At 39.6% G+C, this 23,617-nt stretch overlaps 1 protein-coding gene across 7 annotated transcripts in view; it reads left to right on the top strand.

The window, feature by feature from the left end:
* Positions 1-23,617, top strand: part of ADAM23 (ADAM metallopeptidase domain 23) — a 179,714-nt gene that overhangs the window by 136,458 nt on the left and 19,639 nt on the right. For all 7 annotated transcript variants that reach the window (XR_012123597.1, XM_073218278.1, XM_073218280.1 and 4 more), the window contains exons 22-24: positions 17,832-17,951; positions 19,499-19,667; positions 21,673-21,784. Coding sequence is in view for 6 of the 7 variants with exons in the window: in XM_073218278.1 (XP_073074379.1) it covers positions 17,832-17,951; positions 19,499-19,667; positions 21,673-21,784 (401 nt within the window). In the remaining variant the exon portion in view is untranslated. The remainder of the gene's footprint in view (positions 1-17,831; positions 17,952-19,498; positions 19,668-21,672; positions 21,785-23,617) is intronic.

Genomic DNA, 23,617 nt, shown 5'->3' with positions numbered 1-23,617 from the left:
TAACTTCTAGGTACCCACTCTACAGCTATTTCATGAGAATTGACAGTGAGGGAAAAACTGCAGCTGATGGATTTTTCTTTTTTAACTTAGCACTGAGAACACATTGCCTGACGTTTCCTTTGTTTTCTGAGCAAGATTTCAAGAGCAAAGTCTCTTACATTAAAAACAGAGAGAGAGAGAGAGAGAGAGAGGAAGAAATCAGGATAGAAATGAAGGAAAAGGCAAGGAAAAAACACCACCAAGAAGATAAACCAAAAAGGCATGAAAGAAAAGCTAAATACTTTTTTTTTTCTTTGTTTGTTTTTTTTGTTTTTTTTTTTTTGAGAGGGCATCTCTCATATTTATTGATCAAATGGTTGTTAACAACAATAAAATTCAGTATAGGGGGGTCAACGCTCAATGTACAATCATTAATCCATCTCAAGCCTAATTCTCGTCAGTCTCCAATCTTCTGAAGCATAACGAACAAGTTCTTACATGGTGAACGAATTCTTACATAGTGAATAAATTCTTACATGGTGAACAGTACAAGGGCATTCATCACAGAAACTTTCGGTTTTGATCATGCAATATGACCTATAAACAATCAGGTCAAATATGAATATTTGTTTGATTTTTGTACTTGATTTATATGTTGATCCCACATTTCTCCTATTATTATTATTATTTTTATTTTTAATAAAATGCTGAAGTGGTAGGTAGATGCAAGATAAAGGTAGAAAACATAGTTTAGTGCTGTAAGAAGACAAATGTAGATAATCAGATGATCAGGTGTGTGCCTATGGACTAAGTATTAATCCAGGCTAGACAAGGGCAGCAAAACATCCACGGATGCAGAAGATTTCTCTCAAAGCAGGGGGGGTGAGGTTCTCAGCCTCACCTCTGTTGATCCCCAAATTCTCACCTGATGGCCCCCCTGCGACTGTGCCTGTCTTAGGATGTTCCTCCCTTGAGGAATCTTACCCGTCTCTGGCTAACCAGTCATCTTCCGGGGCCATACAGGGAAATGTAAAGTTGGTAAGTGAGAGAGAAGCCATATTGTTTGCAAAGGTTAGCTTTTTACTTCTTTGCAGATTTATGCCCTGTGGCTTCTATGCCCAGCACTTGTCTCAAGGTATCTTTACCACCTGGAGGAATTATGATACTCGGTAAATTCGATATGAGGCACGAATTCTATTTAAGGGTTGTAATTAGGAAGGAAGAAGAAAAGCTATAGATGTAGCATATGAAGGAAACTTGGGAGGATTGATTATTTCTTTGACATATCTTCTTGTATAGTACCTTAAGTATGTATAGGTTTTAAACTACTAACTAATTGCACACACATATTAACATAATAGGAATACGGTGACATAAACAAAGCAAATCTATAATTACCATCCATCTCCAGTGAAGCCAAGAAAACCATTTAGGCACCCTAGGCATTTGTGAAAATTTATCTATGATATGATGGATATTGTCCAACTGTACTTGAACCATCAGACAAATTAAAGCAGCCCATTTCTGGGATCTATTCACATCCCATATGTTCTTTTAACCATAGATAGTCTATAGTCATGAGATTTTTGGAGTGCTACAACTTGCACCCCTCCCAACTCCTGGTTGAGTTCCAACAGTACAGATCCGGTCAAATTCGTTGTCTCACTGTATGCACATGCCAGCCTAGACATCTCCCTCCTCATTCTTATGGCAAGTCCAGGAGACGGTGGGCTGGATGCAGCCACAACCGCAGCATCGTCCGGATCCCTGTGGAGGCTTTTTGATGATCATCCCCCGGCACAAGTCCTCCAGAGAGTGCTGATGCCGGAAGCTCCTCCTCATATCATATCTTAGTTCATTTTCTGGGTAACCAAGCTAGGCCTTGATCTTCTGCGTAGAAACAAACAGACCCTTTGCCCACACTTTGACATGCCCTCTATACCACTGTGCAGAACTCATTGGAGGTCAGCACACAGTAACTGCTTTTTTTTTTTTTTTTAAATTAAGAGAAAGGAATATTATCAGAAAAGAGTACCTCCATAGCTGATCATCTGACACCCTTTAAGTGATCAACATTAAGGATATTTAAAGCATGCGTTGATCTTTGATTTACCAATAGTTTTATCCTGTTAAGGAGTAATCCCCCTTTTCTTTCTTTCTTTCTTTTTTTTTTTTTTTTTTTAATTTTTAATCTACACTTACATGAAGAATACTATGTTTACTATGCTCTCCCCTATATCAGGTCCCCCCTAACAACCACATTACGGTTACTGTCCATCAGCTTAGCAAAATGTTGTAGAGTCACTACTTGTCCTCTCTGTGTTGTGCAGCCCACCCTCCCCTTGCTCCCTCCCCCCCATGCATGCTAATCTTAATACCCCCCTTCTTCTTCCCCCCCCTTATCCCTCCCTGCCCACCCATCCTCCCCAGTTCCTTTCCCTTTGGTACCTGTTAGTCCATTTTTGGGTTCTGTAATTCTGCTGCTGTTTTGTTCCTTCAGTTTTTCCTTTGTTCCTATACTCCTCAGATGAGTGAAATCATTTGGTATTTCTCTTTCTCCGCTTGGCTTATTTCACTGAGCATAATACTCTCCAGCTCCATCCATGTTGCTGCAAATGGTTGGATTTTTCCACTTCTTATGGCTGAGTAGTATTCCATTGTGTATATGTACCACATCTTCTTTATCCATTCATCTACCGATGGACATTTAGGTTGCTTCCAATTCTTGGCTATTGTAAATAGTGCTGCGATAAACATAGGAGTGCATCTGTCTTTCTCAAACTTGATTGCTGCGTTCTTAGGGTAAATTCCTAGGAGTGGAATTCCTGGGTCAAATGGTAGGTCTGTTTTGAGCATTTTGATGCACCTCCATACTGCTTTCCACAATGGTTGAACTAATTTACATTCCCACCAGCAGTGTAGGAGGGTTCCCCTTTCTCCACAGCCTCTCCAACATTTGTTGTTGTTTGTCTTTTGGAAGGCAGCTATCCTTACTGGTGTGAGGTGATACCTCATTGTAGTTTTAATTTGCATTTCTCTGATAATTAGCGATGTGGAGCATCTTTTCATGTGTCTCTTGGCCATCTGTATTTCTTTTCTGGAGAACTGTTCAGTTCCTCTGCCCATTTTTTAATTGGGTTATTTGTTTTTTGTTTGTTGAGGCGTGTGAGCTCTTTATATATTCTGGACGTCAAGCCTTTATCGGATCTGTCATTTTCAAATATATTCTCCCATACTGTAGGGTTCCTTTTTGTTCTATTGATGGTGTCTTTCGCTGTACAGAAGCTTTTCAGCTTAATGTAGTCCCACTTGCTCATTTTTGCTGTTGTTTTCCTTGCCCGGGGAGATATGTTCAAGAAGAGATCACTCATGTTTATGTCTAAGAGGTTTTTGCCTATGTTTTTTTCCAAGAGTTAATGGTTTCATGACTTACATTCAGGTCTTTGATCCATTTTGAGTTTACCTTTGTATATGGGGTTAGACAATGGTCCAGTTTCATTCTCCTACATGTAGCTGTCCAGTTTTGCCAGCACCATCTGTTGAAGAGACTGTCATTTTGCCATTGTATGTCCATGGCTCCTTTATCAAATATTAATTGACCATATATGTTTGGGTTAATTTCTGGGGTCTCTAATCTGTTCCACTGGTCTGTGGCTCTGTTCTTGTGCCAGTACCAAATTGTCTTGATTACTATGGCTTTGTAGTAGAGCTTGAAGTTGGGGAGTGAGATCCCCCCTACTTTATTCTTCTTTTTCAGGACTGCTTTGGCTATTCGGGGTCTTTGGTGTTTCCATATGAATTGTTGAATTATTTGTTCCAATTCATTGAAGAATGTTGCTGGTAATTTGAGAGGGATTGCATCAAATCTGTATATTGCTTTGGGCAGGATGACCATTTTGACGATATTAATTCTTCCTAGCCATGAGCATGGGATGAGTTTCCATTTATTAGTGTCCCCTTTAATTTCTCTTAAGAGTGACTTGTAGTTTTCAGAGTATAAGTCTTTCACTTCTTTGGTTAGGTTTATTCCTAGGTATTTTATTCTTTTTGATGCAATGGTGAATGGAATTGTTTTCCTGATTTCTCTTTCTATTGATTCGTTGTTAGTGTATAGGAAAGCTACAGATTTCTGTGTGTTAATTTTGTATCCTGCCACTTTGCTGTATTCCGATATCAGTTCTAGTAGTTTTGGAGTGGAGTCTTTAGGGTTTTTTATGTACAGTATCATATCATCTGCAAATAGTGACAGTTTAACTTCTTCTTTACCAATCTGGATTCCTTGTATTTCTTTGTTTTGTCTGATTGTCGTGGCTAGGACCTCCAGTACTATGTTAAATAACAGTGGGGAGAGTGGGCATCCCTGTCTGGTTCCCGATCTCAGTGGAAATGCTTTCAGCTTCTCGCTGTTCAGTATAATGCTGGCTGTGGGTTTATCATATATGGCCTTTATTATGTTGAGGTACTTGCCCTCTATTCCCATTTTGCTGAGAGTTTTTATCATGAATGGATGTTGAATTTTGTCAAATGATTTTTCAGCATCTATGGAGATGATCATGTGGTTTTTGTCTATCTTTTTGTTGATGTGGTGGATGATGTTGATGGATTTTCGAATGTTGTACCATCCTTGCATCCCTGGGATGAACCCCACTTGGTCATGGTGTATAATCCTTTTGATATACTGTTGAATTCTGTTTGCTAATATTTTATTGAGTATTTTTGCATCTACATTCATCAGGGATATTGGTCTGTAATTTTCTTTTTTGGTGGGGTCTTTTCCTGGTTTTGGTATTAGGGTGATGTTGGCTTCATAGAATGAGTTTGGGAGTATTCCCTCTTCCTCTATTTTGTGGAACACTTTAAGGAGAATGGGTATTATGTCTTCTCTGTGTGTCTGATAAAATTCCGAGGTAAATCCGTCCGGCCCCGGGGTTTTGTTCTTGGGTAGTTTTTTGATTACTGTTTCAATTTCTTTGCTTGTAATTGGTTTGTTTAACTTTTGTGTTTCTTCCTTAGTCAGTCTTGGGAGGTTGTGTTTTTCTAGGAAGTTGTCCATTTCTTCTAGGTTTTCCAGCTTGTTGGCATATAGGTTTTCATAGTAGTCTTTAATAATTCTTTGTATTTCTGTGGAGTCTGTCGTGATTTTTCCATTCTCATTTCTGATTATGTTGATTTGTGTTGACTCTCTTTTTCTCTTAATAAGTTGGGCTAGAGGCTTATCTATTTTGTTTATTTTCTCAAAGAACTAGCTCTTGGTTTCGTTGATTTTTGCTATTGTTTTATTCTTCTCAATTTTGTTTATTTCTTCTCTGATCTTTATTATGTCCCTCCTTCTGCTGACTTTAGGCCTCATTTGTTCTTCTTTTTCCAGTTTTAATAATTGTGATGTTAGACTATTCATTTGGGATTGTTCTTCCTTCTTCAAGTGTGCCTGGATTGCTATATACTTTCCTCTTAAGACTGCTTTCGCTGCATCCCACAGAAGTTGGGGCTTAGTGTTGTTGTTGTCATTTGTTTCTATATATTCCTTGATCTCTATTTTGATTTGTTCATTGATCCATTGATTATTTAGTAGCATGTTGTTAAGCCTCCATGTGTTTGTGAGCCTTTTTGTTTTCTTTGTAGAATTTATTTCTACTTTCATACCTTTGTGGTCTGAAAAATTGGTTGGTAGAATTTCAATATTTTGGAATTTACTGAGGCTCTTTTTGTGAGCTAGTATGTGGTCTATTCTGGAGAATGTTCCATGTGCACTTGAGAAGAATGTATATCCTGTTGCTTTTGGGTGTAGAGTTCTATAGATGTCTATTAGGTCCATCTGTTCTAGTGTGTTGTTCAGTGCCTGTGTGTCCTTACTTATTTTCTGCCCGGTGGATCTATCCTTTGGGGTGAGTGGTGTGTTGAAGTCTCCTACAATGAATGCATTGCAGTCTATTTCCCTCTTTAGTTCTGTTAGTATTTGCTTCACATATGCTGGTGCTCCTGTATTGGGTGCATATATATTTAGAATGGTTATATCCTCTTGTTGGATTGAGCCCTTTATCATTATGTAGTGGCCTTCTTTATCTCTTGTTACTTTCTTTGTTTTGAAGTCTATTTTGTCTGATATTAGTACTGCAACCCCTGCTTTCTTCTCACTGTTGTTTGCCTGAAATATGTTTTTCCATCCCTTGACTTTTAGTCTATGCTTATCTTTGGGTTTAAGGTGAGTTTCTTGTAAGCAGCATATAGATGGGTCTTGCTTTTTTATCCATTCTATTACTCTATGTCTTTTGATTGGTGCATTAAGTCCATTTACATTTAGGGTGACTATTGAGAGATATGTACTTATTGCCATTGCAGGCTTTAGATTCGTGGTTACCAAAGGTTCAAGGTTAGCTTCTTTAGTATCTTACTGCCTAACTTAGCTCGCTTATTGAGCTGTTATATACACTGTCTGGAGATTCTTTTCTTCTCTCCCTTCTTATTCCTCCTCCTCCATTCTTCATATGTTGTGTGTTTTGTTCTGTGCTCTTTTTAGGGGTGCTCCCATCTAGAGCAGTCCCTGTAGGATGCCCTGTAGAGGTGGTTTGTGGGAAGCAAATTCCCTCAGCTTTTGCTTGTCTGGGAATTGTTTGATCCCACCATCATATTTAAATGATAGTCGTGCTGGATACAGTATCCTTGGTTCAAGGCTCTTCTGTTTCATTGCATTAAGTATGTCATGCCATTCTCTTCTGGCCTGTAGGGTTTCTGTTGAGAAGTCTGATGTTAGCCTGATTGGTTTTCTTTTATAGGTGACCTTTTTCTCTCTAGCTGCCTTTAAAACTCTTTCCTTGTCCTTGATCCTTGCCATTTTAATTACTATGTGTCTTGGTGTTGTCCTCCTTGGATCCTTTCTATTGGGGGTTCTGTGTAATTCCATGGTCTGTTCGATTATTTCCTCCCCCAGTTTGGGGAAGTTTTCAGCAATTATTTCTTCAAAGACACTTTCTATCCCTTTTCCTCTTTCTTCCTCTTCTGGTATCCCTATAATACGAATGTTATTCCTTTTGTATTGGTCACATATTTCTCTTAGTGTTGTTTCATTCCTGGAGATCCTTTTATCTCTCTCTATGTCAGCTTCTATACATTCCTGTTCTCTGGCTTCTATTCCTTCAATGGCCTCTTGCATCTTATCCATTCTGCTTATAAATCCTTCCAGGGATTGTTTCACTTCTGTGATCTCTTTCCTGACATCTGTGATCTCCTTCCGGACTTCATCCCACTGCTCTTGCATTTTTTTCTGCATCTCATCCCACTGCTCTTGCATTTTTCTCTGCATCTCATCCCATTGCTCTTGCATTTTTCTCTGCATCTCTGTCAGCATGTTCATGATTTTTATTTTGAATTCTTTTTCAGGAGGACTAGTTAGGTCTGTCTCCTTCTCAGGTGTTGTCTCTGTGATCTTTGTCTGCCTGTAGTTTTGCCTTTTCATGGTGATAGAGATAGTTTGCAGAGCTGGTACAAGTGACTGCTGGAAGAGCTTCCCTTCTTGTTGGTTTGTAGCCTTTTCCTGGGAGAATAGCAACCCCTAGTTGCTTGTGCTGGGCAGCTGTGCACAGACAGGGCTTCTGCTTCCTGCCCAGTTGCTTTGGGGTTTATCTCCACTGTTGCTGTGGGCTTGGCCTGGCTGGGGCTGTTCCTCCAAAATGGTGGAGCCCCATTGGAGGGGGAGCGGCCAGGAGGCTATTTATCTCCGTAAGGGGCCTCTGTGCTCCCTGCTGCCCAGGGGGTTAGAGTGCCCAGAGATCCCCAGATTCCCTGCCTCTGGTCTAAGTGACCTGTCCTGCCCCTTTAAGACTTCCAAAAAGCACTCTCCAAACCAAAACAACAACAGCAACAATGAGAGAGGGAACAGAAAGACAGAAAAAAAAAAAAAAGGAAAAAACAAGCGATTTTTTTTTTTTTTTTTGTCCTCATGTGCCGGTCCCAGGCACCCGTTCACTGGTCCTGCTGCCCTGTCTCCCTAGCACCAGGGTCCCTGTCCTTTCAAGGCTTCCAAAAAGCACCCACCCACTGGTCCCGCAGGGAAGGAACGCTCAATATTCTTTGTCCTCAGGCACTGGTCCCAGGCACCCGCTCACCAGTCCCGCCGCCCTGCCTCCCTAGCACCGGGGTCCCTGTCCCTTCAAGGCTTCCAAAAAGCACTCACCAAAAAGAGAGAAAAAAAGGGTAAAAACGCGCGATTTCTTCCGTCCTCAGGTGCCGGTCTCAGGCACCCACCCACCGGTCCCACAGGGAAAAACGCGGGATATTCTTTGTCCTCAGGTGCCGGTCCCAGGCACCCGCTCACCAGTCCCGCCGCCCTGCCTCCCTAGCACCGGGGTCCCTGTCCCTTTTAGGCTTCCAAAAAGCACTCGCAGAAAAGAGAAAAAAAAAAGGGGAAAAACGCACGATTTCCTCTGTCCTCAAGTGCCGGTCTCAGGCACCCGCCCACCGGTCCCGCAGGGAAAAACGTGGGATATTCTTTGTCCTCAGGCGCCGGTCCCAGGCACCCGCTCACCAGTCCCGCCACCCTGCCTCCCTAGCACTGGGGTCCCCGTCCCTTCAAGGCTTCCAAAAAGCGCTCGCCAAAGAGAGAAAAAAAAAAGGGGAAAAACGCGCGACCTCCTCCGTCCTCAGGCACCGGTCTCAGGCACCCGCCCGCCGGTCCCGCAGGGAGAAACGCGGGATATTCTTTGTCCTCCGGCGCTGTTCCCAGGCACCTGCTCGCCGGTCCCGCCATCCTGCCTCCCCAGCCACGGGGGCCCGTCCCTCTAAGGCTTCCAAAAAGCGCTCGCCAAAAAAAAAAAAACCGCTCCGGTTTCTCTCCACCCGCCGGGAGACGGGGGGAGGGGCGCTCGGGTCCCGCCGGGCCGGAGCTTGTATCTTACCCCTTTCGCAAGGCGCTGGGTTCTTGCAGGTGTGGATGTGGTCTGGATGTTGTCCTGTGTCCTGTGGTCTCTATTTTAGGAAGATTTTTCTTTGTTATATTTTCATAGCTCTATGTGTTTTGGGGAGGAGATTTCCACTGCTCTACTCACGCCGCCATCCTGGCTCCGCCCTCTAATAAATGTTTTTTATAGATCTTATTTAAGATGCGTTTTAAAAAAAACATCAGTATAGTTAGAGGCAAATGGCTATGGACTGAACTGTTACCATGGCACACACTCCCAACATTTCTATAAAATTCAGAAAATTTCTCATATGTCATATTTTACTTAATGCTTGTTGTAAAGAGATACTTTGTGAAGGTATTACAAATTAATATTAGATTTTAGCTTTCTAATTTTGCTAGAAGAAATGGCCTATAATATATTAGTATACACAGAGTTCTACAAGCAAAATTTGTAAACCTTATGTATTTTGGGAGCAATTCAAAGTGAAATAATATGTATTTTTTATCATTTCATGAGTACAACACCATTTGATTTAGCTAAACATGTCTATATCAGAGATTTTTTCCCCTTCTGAAAAGCATCTAGTTAGTGCCTATTGAAAGTATTTATACTCAGAAAATATGATATTTTCAGAGCACATTAATGATATCTTCCCTTGATTAGTGAAGGAAAATTAGAATTGTGATTTAACAGTTTATTAAGGTTCAGTCAATGGACCCTTAAGTTACAGGCCAAAGCACCTCCATTATCCATCCATAGAAATGTGGGTTCTTCTCTGAAATTTGAAGCAGAACAAGGATTTAAAGGACATTTTATTTCTCTAGGTAATGTTTTCTATGTTGTACTTTATTTTGAAACTTTGCAATTCCATGTAGTCCTTGGCTGTGGATGAGGCCTGAGGAGGCCACAAATCATTGACCATCATTTCTTTGAAATTAAACCAAGATGATAGAACAGAACCTCCCATCTAATGTCTTACAAGTGAGGCACAGGCATTCTGAAATGTCTGGAGGAGCCAGAGAGTAGGAGGAAGTGGGGCCTAAAGTAGTAAAAATCCATGGTGTTGGACACCTCTACATTTGATTAGCTTCATTCATTAACTCAGTGTCCTAGACAAACCTGATCCTTTCTCTGTGCCTCTGTGACTTCAAAAACTCTGGAGGCGAGGCACTCAAGATGGCAGCATGAGTAGGGCAGCAGAAATCTCCTCCAAAAACCACATATATTTTGAAAATACAGCAAATACAACTATTCCTAAAAGAGAGACCAGAAGATACAGTACAACAGCCAGGCTACATCTACATCTGTGAGAACTCAGCATCTCACAAAAAGGGTAAGATACAAAGCCGGGACCCAGTGGACCTGAGCACTGCCCCAACCCCAGCTCACTGGAAGGAGGAAAAGAATCAGAGTGGGGAGGGAGTGGAAGCACAGGATTGCTAAATAACCAGCCCTAGTAATCTGCACCGGGATCACTGACACACATTGCATGGTGTACTAGATAGTAGAGAAATAGAAAAGTAAAATCTGAGATGGAGACTGTGAGGAGGTCCCCATAGCCAGCTCCTCTGGGACAAAAGAAAAGTGGGTGCTTTGAAAGTCTTAAAGGGACATGGGTTTGACAGGTGGACAAAATTGTCCCTGCACACTCAGCACAGCAGGCTGAGAATCTTAAGAAACTTCAGGTGCCCTAACCCCCTGGGTGGCAACGTACCTCCGAAGCCCCTCATGGCAATAAGCAGCCTGCTGTTCATTAACCCCTGCCGGCACTGCAAACAAACTGGCTGACCCACCATTGCTGTGGACCAGCCAGGGAATAGCCCTGCCCACTATACAGAGTCTACTCCCAGCACACAGCTAACCGGGCCAGACACAGAGGCTGCCGCCAGCCACACCTGCCCGGCACAGAAAGACGAAGCCAGCACAAAGTCCAAAGGCACGAAGGGGCACAGTTCTCGCAGGAGAACACATGCTGTGAGCCTGCAACCCCCAGCAGTGCACTAGGCCATCCCAAGGGCCGCTGTGCCCACAGCACCTCAGGGAATTAACCCAGAGACTGCTTCCTGTGTGTGGATAACTGGCACAGGCAGTGGAGAAGGGCAAGGCAACCAGCAAGCAGGAAGGGACTTTGCTCTTCCAGTTGACACACGCACCACTTTCCAGTGTAGTCCTTGGCTGTGGATGAGGCCTGAGGACTTCTATCAACATGAAAAGGCAGAAGAACCTGGCCCAGTCCAAAATCACTCAAACAACGCCAGACAGAGGGGCTGGTGAGATAGATATAACCAATCTTCCTGAAAAAGAATTCAAAATAAAAGTCATAACCATGATGATGGACCTGCAGAGAAATATGCAAGAGCTAAGGGATGAAGTCCAGAGGGAGATAACAGAAATGAAACAATCAATAGAAGGACTTAAGAGGAGGCTGGATGAGGTGCAAGAGACTGTTAATGGAATAGAAATCAGAGAACAGGAATATAGAGAAGCTAAGGCAGACAGATAAAAGGATGTCTAGGAATGAAAGAATATTAAGAGAACTGTGTGACCAATCCAAACAGAACAATATTTGCATAATAGGGGTACCAGAAGAAGAAGAGAGAGAGAAAAAGATAGAAAATGTCTTTGAAGAAATAAGTGCTGGAAACCTCCCCAAGCTGGGGAAGGAAATAGTCTCTCAGACCATGGAAGCCCACAGATCTCCCAACACAAGGGACCCAAGGAGGACAACACTAAGACATATAAAAATTAAAATGGCAAAGATCAAAGACAAAGACAGGGTATTAAAGGCAGCCAGAGAGAGAAAAAAGGTCACCTACAAAGGAAAACCCTTCAGGCTATCATCAGACTTCTCAACAGAAAGCTTACAGGCCAGAAGAGAATGGCATGATATGGTTAATGCAATGAAACAGAAAGGCCTTGAACCAAGAATACCATATCCAGCAAGATTGTCATTTAAATTTGAAGGAGGGATTAAACAATGTCCAGATAAGCAAAACTTGAGGGAATTTGCCTCCCACAAACCACCTCTACAGGATATTTTAAAGGGACTGCTCTAGATGGAAGTACTCGTAAGGCTAAATAGATGTCACCAGAGAAAACAAAATCACAGCAAAGAAAGCAGACCAACCAAACACTAACTAAATGCAAGAAATAAAATCAGCTATCCACAAAAGCAGTCAAAGAAAACACAAAAGAGTACAGAATAAAACACCTAAGATATAAAGAATGGAGGAGGAAGAATAAGAAGGGAGAGAACTAAAGAATCATCAGACTATGTTTATAATAGCTTAAAAAGTGAGTTAAAGTTAGATGGTTAGATAGTAAAGAAGCTACCCTTAAACCTTTGGTAACCGTGAATCCAAAGACTGCAATGGCAATAAATACGTATCTACTGAAAATCACTCTAAATGTAAATGGAATGAATGCACCAATCAAAAGACACAGAGTAGTAGAATGGATAAAAAAGCAAGACCTATCTATATGCTGCTTATAAGAGACTCACCTCAAACTCAAAGACATACACAGACTAAAAGTGAAACGATGGAAAAAGATATTTCATGCAAAAAATAGGGAGAAAAAAGCAGGTGTTGCAATACTTGTATCAGACAAAATAGTCTTCAAAACAAAGAAAGTAACAAGAGATAAAGAAGGACATTACATAATGATAAAGGGGTCAGTCCAACAAGAGGATATAACCATTATAAATATCTATACATCCAACATAGGAGTACCCACATATGTGAAACAAATACTAACTGAATTAAAATAGGAAATAGAATGCAGTGCATTCATTTTAGGAGACTTCAACACACCACTCACTCCAAAGGACAGATCAATCAGACAAAAAATAAGTAAGGACACAGAGGCACTGAACAACACACTAGCACACTAGAACAGATGGACCTAACAGACATCTACAGAACTCTACACCCAAAAGTAGCAGGATACACATTCTTCTCAAGTGTACATGGAACATTTTCCAGAATAGACCACATACTAGGCCACAAAAAGAGCCTCAGTAAATTCAAAAAGATTGAAATTCTACCAACCAACTTCTGAGATCACAAAGGTATAAAACTAGAAATAAATTGTACAAAGAAAACAAAAAGGCTCACAAACACATGGAGGCTTAACAGCATGCTCCTAAATAATCAATGGATTAATGACCAAATTAAAACAGAGATCAAGCAATATATAGAGACAAATGACAACAACACAAAGCCCCAACTTCTGTGGGACGCGGTGAAGGCAGTTCAAAGAGGAAAGTATATAGCAATCCAGGCCTATTTAAAGAAGGAAGAACAATCCCAAATGAATAGTCTAAAGTCACAATTATTGAAGTTGGAAAAAAGAAGGACAAATGAGGCCCAAAGTCAGCAGAAGGAGGGACATAATAAAGATCAGAGAAGAAATAAATAAAATTGAGAAGAATAGAATGATAGAAAAAAATAACAAAACCAAGAGCTCGTTCTTTGAGGAAATAAACAAAATAGATAAAACCCCTATCCAGACTTATCAAGAGAAAAAGAGAATCCACACACATAAACAGAATCAGAAATGAGAAAGGAAAAATCATGACAGACCCCACAGAAATTCAAAGAATTATTAGACAATACTATGAAAATCTATATGTGAACAAGCTCCATAACCTAGAAGAAATGGACAACTTCCTAGAAAAATACAACCTTCCAAGACTGACCAAGGAAGAAACAGAAAATTTAAACAGACCAATTACCAGCAACAAAATTGAATCAGTAATCAAAAAACTACCCAAGAACAAAAACCCTGGCCCATATGGATTTACCTGAATTTTATTAAACATATAGAGAAGACATAATACCAATTCTCCTAAAAGTTTTCCAAAAAATAGAAGAGGAGGGAATACTTCCAAACTCATTCTATGCAGCCAGCATCACTCTAATACCCAAACCAGGCAAAGACCCCACAAAAGGACAAAAACCACATGATCATCTCCATAGATGCTGAAAAAGCATTCCACAAAATTCAACTCCATTCATGATAAAAACTCTCAACAAAATTGGTATAGAGGGCAAGTACCTCAACATAATAAAGGTCACATATGACAAACCCACAGCCAACATCATACTTAACAGTGAGAAGCTGAAAGCTTTTCCTCTGAGATTGGGAATAAGACAGGGATGCCCACTCTTCCCACTTCTATTCAACAGAGTTCTGGAGGTCCTAGCCATGGCAATCAGACAAAACAAAAAAATAAAAGACATCCTGATTGGTAAAGAAGAAGTCAAACTGTCACTGTTTACAGATGACATGATATTGTACATAAAAAACCCTAAAGACTCCACTCCAAATCTATTAGAAGTAATATCTGAATTCAGTAAAGTTGCAGGATACAAAATTAATACAGAGAAATCTGTTGTGTTCACTAACGATGAACTAGCAGAAAGAGAAATCAGGAAAACAATTCCATTCACAATGGCATCAAAAAGAATAAAATACCTAGGAATAAACCTAACCAAGTAAGTGAAAGACCTATACCCTAAAAACTATAAGACACTCTTAAGAGTAATTGAAGAGGACACTAACAAATGGAAATTCATCCCATGCTCTTGGGTAGGAAGAATTAATATTGTCAAAATGGCCATGCTGCCTAAAGCAATCTACAGATTCAATGCAATCCCTGTCAAAATACCAATAGCATTCTTCAACAAACTGGAACAAATAGTTCTAAAATTCGTATGGAACCACAGAAGACCTTGAAGAGCCAAAGCTGAAAAGGAAAAATAAAGCAGGGGGGATCTCGCTTCCCAACCTCAAGCTCTACTACAAAGCCACAGCAATCAAGACAATTTGGTACTGCACAAGAACAGACCCACAGACCAGTGGAACAGAATAGAGAGTCCAGACATTAACCCAAACATACAGGGTCAATTAATATATGATAAAGGAGCCATTGGATATACAATGGGGAAATGACAGCCTCTTCAAAAGCTGGTGTTAACAAAACTGGACAGCTACATGTAAGAGAATGAAACTGGATCACTGTCTAACCCCATACACAAAAGTAAATTCAAAATGGATCAAAGACCTGAATGTAACTCATGAAACCATAAAACTCTTAGAAAAAAACATAGGCAAAAATCTCCTAGACATAAACATGAGCGACTTCTTCATGAACATATCTCCCTGGGCAAGGGTAACAAAAGCAAAAATGAACAAATGGGACTATATCAAGCTGAAAAGCTTCTGTACAGCAAAGGACACCATCAATAGGACAAAAAAACATCCTACAGTATGGGAGAATATATTCATAAATGACAGACCCAATAAAGGGTTGACATCCAAAATATATAAAGAGCTCACACAACACACCTCAACAAACAAAAGCAAATAATCCAATTTAAAAATGGGCAGAGGATCTGACACTTCTCCAAAGAAATTCAGGTGGCCAACAGGCACATGAAAAGATGCTCCACATCACTAATCATCAGAGAAATGCAAGTTAAAACCACATTGAGATATCACCTCACACCAGTTAGAATGGCCAACATCCAAAAGACAAACAACAGTAAGTGTTGGCAAGGATTTGGAGAAAGGGTAACCCTCCTACACTGCTGATGGGAATGTAAATTAGTTCAACCATTGTGGAAAACAGTATGGAGGTTCCTCAAAAAACTAAAAACAGAAACACCATTTGACCCAGGAATTCCACTACTAGGAATTTACCCTAAGAATGCAGCAGCCCAGTTTGAAAAAGACATATGCACCCCTATGTTTATCACAGCAAAATTTACAATAGCCAAGAAATGGAAGCAAAAGTGTCCATCAGTAGATAAATAGAAGATGTGGTGCATATACACAATGGAATATTATTCAGCCATAAGAAGAAAACAAATCCTATCATTTGCGACAACATAGATGGAGCTTGAGGGTATTATGCTCAGTGAAATGAGCCAGATGGAAAAAGACAAGTATCAAATGATTTCACTCATCTGTGGAGTATAAGAACAAAGCAAAAACCAAAGGAACAAACAGCAGCAGACTCACAGAACCCAAGAATAGACTAACAGTTGCCAAAGAAAAAGGGACTGGGGACGATGGGTGGAAGGGAGGGATAAAGGAGAGAAAGGGGCATTACGGTCAGCACACATAATGTAGGAGGTGGGGAACAGGGAAGGCAGTACAACACAGAGAAGACAAGTAGTGATTCTATAGCATCTTACTACACTGATGGACAGTGACTGTAATGGGGTACGTGGTGGGGACTTGATAATAGGGCGAGTCTAGTAACCATAATGTTGCTCATGTAATTGTACATTAATGATACGAAAAAAAAAAACAAAACACCAGCCCACGTGGCAAAAAAACCACAAAAAATTCTGGAGGCATTACATTAGATCATAGTAAAAGATAGCTTTCAATATCCAACACCAAACAATATCCAATTCCCAGTGAATTAAAGCAAATCAGTTATGTTTTCTGAAAATTTTTAAAATTGGGAAATACATGAACAGAGAAGTGAATAATACACAAATACACATTTTGCTGAATAATTATGAAGTGAACACCCATTTAACCCCTTCCTGGATCAAGAAATGGACCATCACAACATCCCAGAAAACATATCTTTCTCCCTAGCAGCGCCTCCTCTCTCTCCTGGAGGTACCATCACCTGGCTTACATAGCAACACATCCTCGCTTTTCTTTGCCTGAGGTTTTGGTAACTTATCTGACACAAATTATACTTCATGTATAATTTTATATTTTCCTTAAGTTCAGCATTTGAAGGGTCTTCCATAGAGCATGTAGCTGTGTGTTCACATTTATCATTCATTTCATTTTCATTCATATTCATAGATACAATTTATTTCTCCTTTGTATGTTGATGAACATTTAGATTGTTTCTATGTTTTGGCTATTAGGAACTGTGTTGCTGTGAACATTCTTGCACATGTTACTTAGTGCACATTTGTACACATTCTTCTAAGGCCTGAACCTAGAAGCAGTGCTAAGTCGTAGGGGATGTGTATTTGCAGTGCCACCAGATCATGTCACACCGTTTTCTTTTTTCCTCCTTCCTCTCTTCGTTCCTTCCTTTATTGAAGTGGTGTCACACTGATTTCTAAAATGGTTTACTAGTAAACCCTCCCATTGATAATATGTATATGAAAGTTTGTTGAATCACATACTCACCAACACTCAGTGTTATGAAACTTTCATCTATTCTGGTGGGTGTAAGCTGCTATATTATTGTGGTTTTAATTTGCATATCCCTGATTAAAAATGAAATTTAGTACAGTTCCATGCAATTACTAGAAATGAAATTCCTTTTTTGTGATGTGCCATTTCAGTTCTCCCGTTTTGTGGGAAGTATAGTGTTTACTTAACAAATAGGCTGGAGGCAGGTGCCCTCATGGTGGGAGTGATTTACCAGTGTCACTATGGCCTCACATAATTTTTACTCCCTCTGCACTGTAATGCTTAGCATGTTGAATTTGTATCCTCAGTCTTGTAAGCTCACAATTGCAAGGTGGGTGCAAAGCCTCCACATTAAAAGGCTGCAAGTGGGGAGCAGAAAGTCTCCCTGCCAGGCTCTAACCTTTTTAATCCAGGAAGCAGAATCCTCCCCAGCAACTTCCTAGCTGGCTTTTCCTCACATCTCAACACCAAGAGGCCAATTCTAACTCAAGGATGGGAAGAAAGAGGGATGGCTAAGAAAGTGGGTGTAGGGGACGGGTGTACCATGACTAGCCTAAACACCAGTTATGATCCATCTTTGAGGGCTGGGCAATTTGCTACTTCAGACAAAGTTGATACTGTTAGCAAGGATGGTAGTGGGCATAGGCAACCAGCAATATCTGAACAAATTTTTTGTTTAGATGTAAAGAGAATATTTTCAATTTTTGGATATATGTGGACTGAATTATTATATTTTGATCTTGATTCCTTCTGTTCTTGTCTTTCTGACAATCTCAGCGATGTGTTCTGTGGGTTTTTACTCTGTACCAATCTTACTCGAGCTCCACGTATTGGTCAGCTTCAGGGTGAGATCATCCCAACTTCCTTCTACCATCAAGGCCGAGTAATTGACTGCAGGTAACATATTAAATGTTTTAAAACCTAATGAATCATGAAAATTACATAATGTAGAAAAAATTTCCTGTTTCTCACAATGGAAATGTTGACTTCAGTTTTATTATCACCTTCCATGGTGAAAATCATTTGGAAAACCAAGTTGTATATTGATTTGCAAATTACACTTGCTTAAAAATTATACAGTTATTGGTAGTGAGACATTCTTTGTAATTATAATCTTAAGAGTAATATTATGGCATCCATTCTGACACATGGTTAAAGCTTTGAGCATTGGAATAGATCTGTTTGTGAACACTGTGTTTTATTTTTCTATAACAAAAAAGAGTACGCTGTACTTCATTTAGTATGTGTCTGGTTTAGAAGATGGTTTAATAAATTCAAAATTACATGTAGAAAGTATTTATTAAAATATTATTTGTAGCTGTAGGCAAATATTTGCTATCCAATTATCTGTGAGTATAAGGCACAGAAAGTATGAGCCTTAATTTTTAAGCTAGGGGGTCATACTGTATTTCAGATAAGTCATGATTCTAAGAAGCTATGCTCTCATTCAAATGGTACTGTTGCCTGAGACACTTTAAGGTGGAATCCCTGTGGAATTGCCTTCAGCATCTGCAAACTTTTATCCTTAGTATGCCCAGAGCAGCAGACCTCCATCTTATGTGAGTCAATGAAAGGTTTGGAAACATCCAAAAATAATTTTGAACAAAATTTAGCAAATTGATTGGGTAAACAAATTATATAATGCTGTCATGGTCAAATGATTGCTGCTTTAGTGTCTTTTAAATTGCTCTGAAGGCAATTCTAACAGGGTCTTAGACAATACGATCCTTCTTGGAATAAATGTATACTTTTCAGATCTAGTTATTTTGATGTATACAAGCTTCCTTTGAATGTATAAGGTCTCACTCATCTTTAGATACAACAGCCTTTTAAAATTATATTGTTATATATTTGAAACAGTAGTTTAGATTTGTAAAATATTATGCAAGATGCTTTATTAGTAATTATAGCATTAGCTGTTATTCAAATTCATGTCCCTAAATTTGAGATTTTTGAAGTAAACATCAATAGAGAGGAACTGGTTTATTTTTTTTCAATCATGAGTAATCCTGTCCTCTAAACTAGTAATAACAATTTTCAAAATATTTTCATTTACTGTTTTTGCTCACCATCAGCTCTTTTGTATCATGACATACCTGAAAGCCTTGGAGAGCTAATGATAAGATTGTTTCTCTTGTTCTTATAAAAACACCTTTTCTATAGTCTTTTTGCTGGTCTTGTAAACAAGTGAAGATTTAGAATACACTGTGTGCAAATGACATTTTTTTTCTGTCAATGTGCAGTACAGGAATGATGATGAAAGATAGTTTCTTTTACATGCTCTTTTATTAAAAGGAGTTGGGGAAAAGAGTTAAGGGGAGAAATGCTAAAGAAATCCATGTCCACTGATAGCTTCTTCAGTTTCATGAAGAGCAAGCATTGTTCACATTGACACATTTCTAAGTGTGGTGCTAATGGTTGTATAAATATCTTTCTCCTTTTAGTGGTGCTCATGTGGTTTTAGATGATGATACGGATGTAGGCTATGTGGAAGATGGGACACCATGTGGCCCATCCATGATGTGTTTAGATCGGAAGTGCCTACAGATTCAAGCCCTAAATATGAGCAGCTGCCCACTTGATTCCAAGGGGAAAGTCTGTTCCGGTCACGGGGTAAGTAATCGCCTTGATTCCAGTTTGAACCTTTGTTGTCTTGGCATCCTGCAAGTTCATGGTGGTTGCTTCCATTTCAGCCATTCTCCTCCTGTAGCTGTTGCCAATATCTATGCACTATGTTTACTTCCTCAGTATCCTTATGTACTGAGAATAACACCTGTATGTGTTGATAATGGTTTTATTTTTGTTGTTTCTTTTACCACTGGCTGTGTGTATTCACTACATTGTTTTAACTTAACATCTAAGTGATTGGAAGAAAATTGACAGGATTCTTAAGGTAACTGTATACCCATACCCATATGATTACTTTGTACCATTCAAAATAACTTAAGTCATCTCAGTATTTCCTTTTCAGCCACTCAATACATATACTAGATATACTGAGTATCCAGTAGAGTCAGTATTATCCAGTATAGAGCAAGATGATGCTAGACTAGAGGTTGGACCACAAATACAATTCATATGTTTAAAATTGTACATTTATGCTTAGACTGTTGCCAACCAAAGAGAAGATGCTGTCTCTACTCACACCTGCATGTATGTTTAATTCTAGGAACAAAGTGTTTGGGCACAGACTTCCCAGAAAACCTAGGCTTAATATCTTAAAATAAGTTTTAAAATTATTTAAATTATGCTTCATAAAAGAAAGATATTTCAAAATTTATACAGACTTCAGAAATAGAAAAGAAGAGACATGAAGAGACTGAGAGTGATAATAAAAAAGGAAGATGCCAGAATGAGAGTAAAAATAATCCAAAATATTGACATCTGGAAGGTGATATGAGTAGAACAAGGTCGAAAGGCCTGAGAAGCATATGCCCAATGACTAGAGTTTCAGATTTGGTTCATTCATAGGCTCACAGGGGAGGCAGTGTAGCTTAGTGATTTAAAACATGTATTTAGGGGCTAGAAAGCACCCTGGGTTGGAACTGAGGCTCTGCTTCTTGCTATCCCAGTGACTTCGGGCAAGTCACTTAACTTCTCTCAGCCACCAGGGTGCTGGTTTGAGGATGGAATGAGATGCTGTACATAAAGCGCTCAGCATAGATACATAGCACATAGTAAATGTTCACTAATTACTATGTTAAAATCAAAGTGTGGGGCAGATCTTCTGGTTATGTCAGTTACTGCTCTGAAAGCATTGTAAAACTTAATGCATGAGAGGGCCCTGAATTCTCTCCTACCCTACCCACTTCTTCATCTTACTAAGAAAAGGTCGAATTCAGCCTTGTTTGTCTTAATCATGGTATGATAACAATTCAGATTTCAGAGGTTCTTATACCAATAAGCCTAAATTGGATTTTGTCATCTCGAATAATCTGTCTCTGAATGTATTTCACAGGCTGATAAGGGTTTAAATGCCTCTATCTCTAGTTTGCAGATGTTTGTTTATTTCATCTAAGTTGTAAGTCCAGCGTGCCGCTTGGTCTTCAGGGAAGTGAGGGGCAACAGAGAGCACTGTGGGAGTGTTTTCAGCCTGGCTGACTGAAGAAGAGTGACACCAGCAGCAGGCAGAGACAGTGGGAGGGGTGCTTGCTGGGCTGGGAAAATGCTACCAAATGAATTTGGCATTGGACGTGGTGAGGTAACGCAGTGCAGTGGTGATTTATGTCGCCTGCTTTATCTCTGGCAGTGCCTCGGGAGCCCAGCATCTATGAATTTCTTGAATTAAGCATACATGTTTCCCAAGTATGTTCCTGAAAGAACTACTTCTGAAAAAAATACATTGTCAGACATTTGTGTACTTAAATAACACATGAATAATTAATTTAAAATTTTCTTCCTTTTAATCTTTTTTCTATAATTAACTGAAAAATGCCATTCCACAATTTCATCTATACATTGTCTCCCATTGTCAAGTTCTCAAACCTGTGGGAGGCTTAACGAAAATTCCAAATGGCTTTTAAAGCTTCTGCCCTGCCCTGTGTTTCTTTTCCATTTATCACTGTCATTGAACAAATCACAGTGGAAATGTCCCATCTCTGTTTTTGGTTCTTCACAGGTGTGTAGCAACGAAGCTACCTGTATCTGTGATTTCACCTGGGCAGGGACCGACTGCAGTATCCGGGATCCTGTTAGGAACCTTCACCCACCCAAGGATGAAGGACCCAAGGGTTTGTGTGATTTCAGTTCCAGTTCATTGCCTACTGAGTTCACTGGTGCTCTTCCAATACTGCCAATATAACAACTAAATAGATTTGAAAGGAGACATGTAAGAATATCTCTTTTTGCCATTAAAATGTACAATTTCTGTTACTGCAGAATTAAGGATTCTAGTATGTCATATTGAAAAAAAAATGTCCGAATTACCCCTCAGTCTAGAACTGAGATTAGGAAGAAATAAATACACCAATTTCTCTTTTTCAGTTTCCTTTCTTCCCTTTAAACCTCCTCCTTTTTCTAGAATCACATAGGTTAACTATTTTATAGTTTGTCTATGCTATGCTGGTTTTCCAACAGATAACATCTTTCTGGCTGACGTGAGACTGGTCATTCCTCAATGCTTGAATCCCCCTAGAGGCAGGTGGCAGTCTTCAATGCTCGGTTTAAACGCACTTCTGATTAGGAAGAGGTTGAAATTCTTCACAGAACTTTAATTCTTCAAATAAAACACGCGGGAAATGGGTCTTTATTTTCATCAGCCATTAAAAGGAGAGACATTAGAATTTTAGAATTAGGAGGAGTTGCAGTGGCCATCTAGAACCACTGTTGTTTTGCAGATGAGAGCACCTCAGTCCTGAAATCAGGTGACAAACTGGAGTCACCCAAGTAACCAGAGGCAGGGTGGGGACCAGGATCCAAGTACTGAATTCCAGGCCCATTCTCTGTGCCAGTATTCTGTGTCATCATGAATATGGTAATCACTGCTTATGATTCTTCCCTTTCCCAACCTCTTATATGATTTTCAAAGATCTAGAAAAGCCTTCAGCTGCAATAGGCTTCCTGCAGCATCCGTAGCATTATACCCAAGAAACCGAGGAATTACTATAACGAATGGTGTATCCTGATAACATTGTACATTAGGTTCTTCTTTTTCATGGTACTGCTAATGGTATTTTATAAATAATTATCGTGCTTTTTTCCTGCAAGTAGGAACAATACGTACAGATATATGTGGTGTTATTTAGATCTGCCTAGTTTTGAATGAAAGCTTGTTCAAACTCTCTGAACTTTAGTATTGCCTATATGGGAAAATATGACTTCGAAAGCATATGAAGCTCCATAGTCTTCAATTCCTGAAGAGATTTAGTCTAATTTGGGTGCATGTGTAATGTTAGTAATAGTGGGTGTGTTGAAACACTTTTCATGCATGTGCTTAATATGCCCATGATATTAAAATTCTGTAAGAATTATAGTCACACCCTCACTATCTATTTCTGTTCCTCTCCTATATCTAAAAAGGAACCAATTCCACTTTTACATTTCCGTCTTTAGTTACTTTAAAACTAGAACAAATTCTTGGATCCACCTTTGAAATTTAGATTTAGAGAAGATTTAGGCTCCGACAAGAGAGGCAGCGGTTCATTCGTTCCAAATTTTCTCTCCATAGCATGTCTATGATTCCCTTAAAGATCTAGATGCTGTTTCCTCACGTGATGTATGAACATGCCCAAATAGTTGAGCAGGGCTAAACTGGCTTAGACTCTAACCTTTTTCATTAGGTAGGGTGGGGATTACTTGTCTCATTCTATCTACTCCCCATCCCTTCACCTACCCATGTGAGGCAGAAAGTAAACAACTGCATTCTAGAGAAGATGTTCCCAGCTGCCCTTTGCTTTATTTTGCTTTCTCCCCATTTAATATGGTGCTATTTTACATTACCTTTTTTAAAAAAACCTTTTTGATCACTCAAGTAATACATGTTTATTGTAGAGAATTTTGAAAATAGAGGAAACATTAAAATGGAAATAAAAATCACCCTTAACCCCACAGCTCACAGTGGGGTT

Source organism: Manis javanica, chromosome 12, assembly GCF_040802235.1.
Source record: "Manis javanica isolate MJ-LG chromosome 12, MJ_LKY, whole genome shotgun sequence".
Lineage (NCBI taxonomy): Eukaryota > Metazoa > Chordata > Mammalia > Pholidota > Manidae > Manis > Manis javanica.
This window is presented reverse-complemented; position numbering and strand designations above follow the sequence as displayed.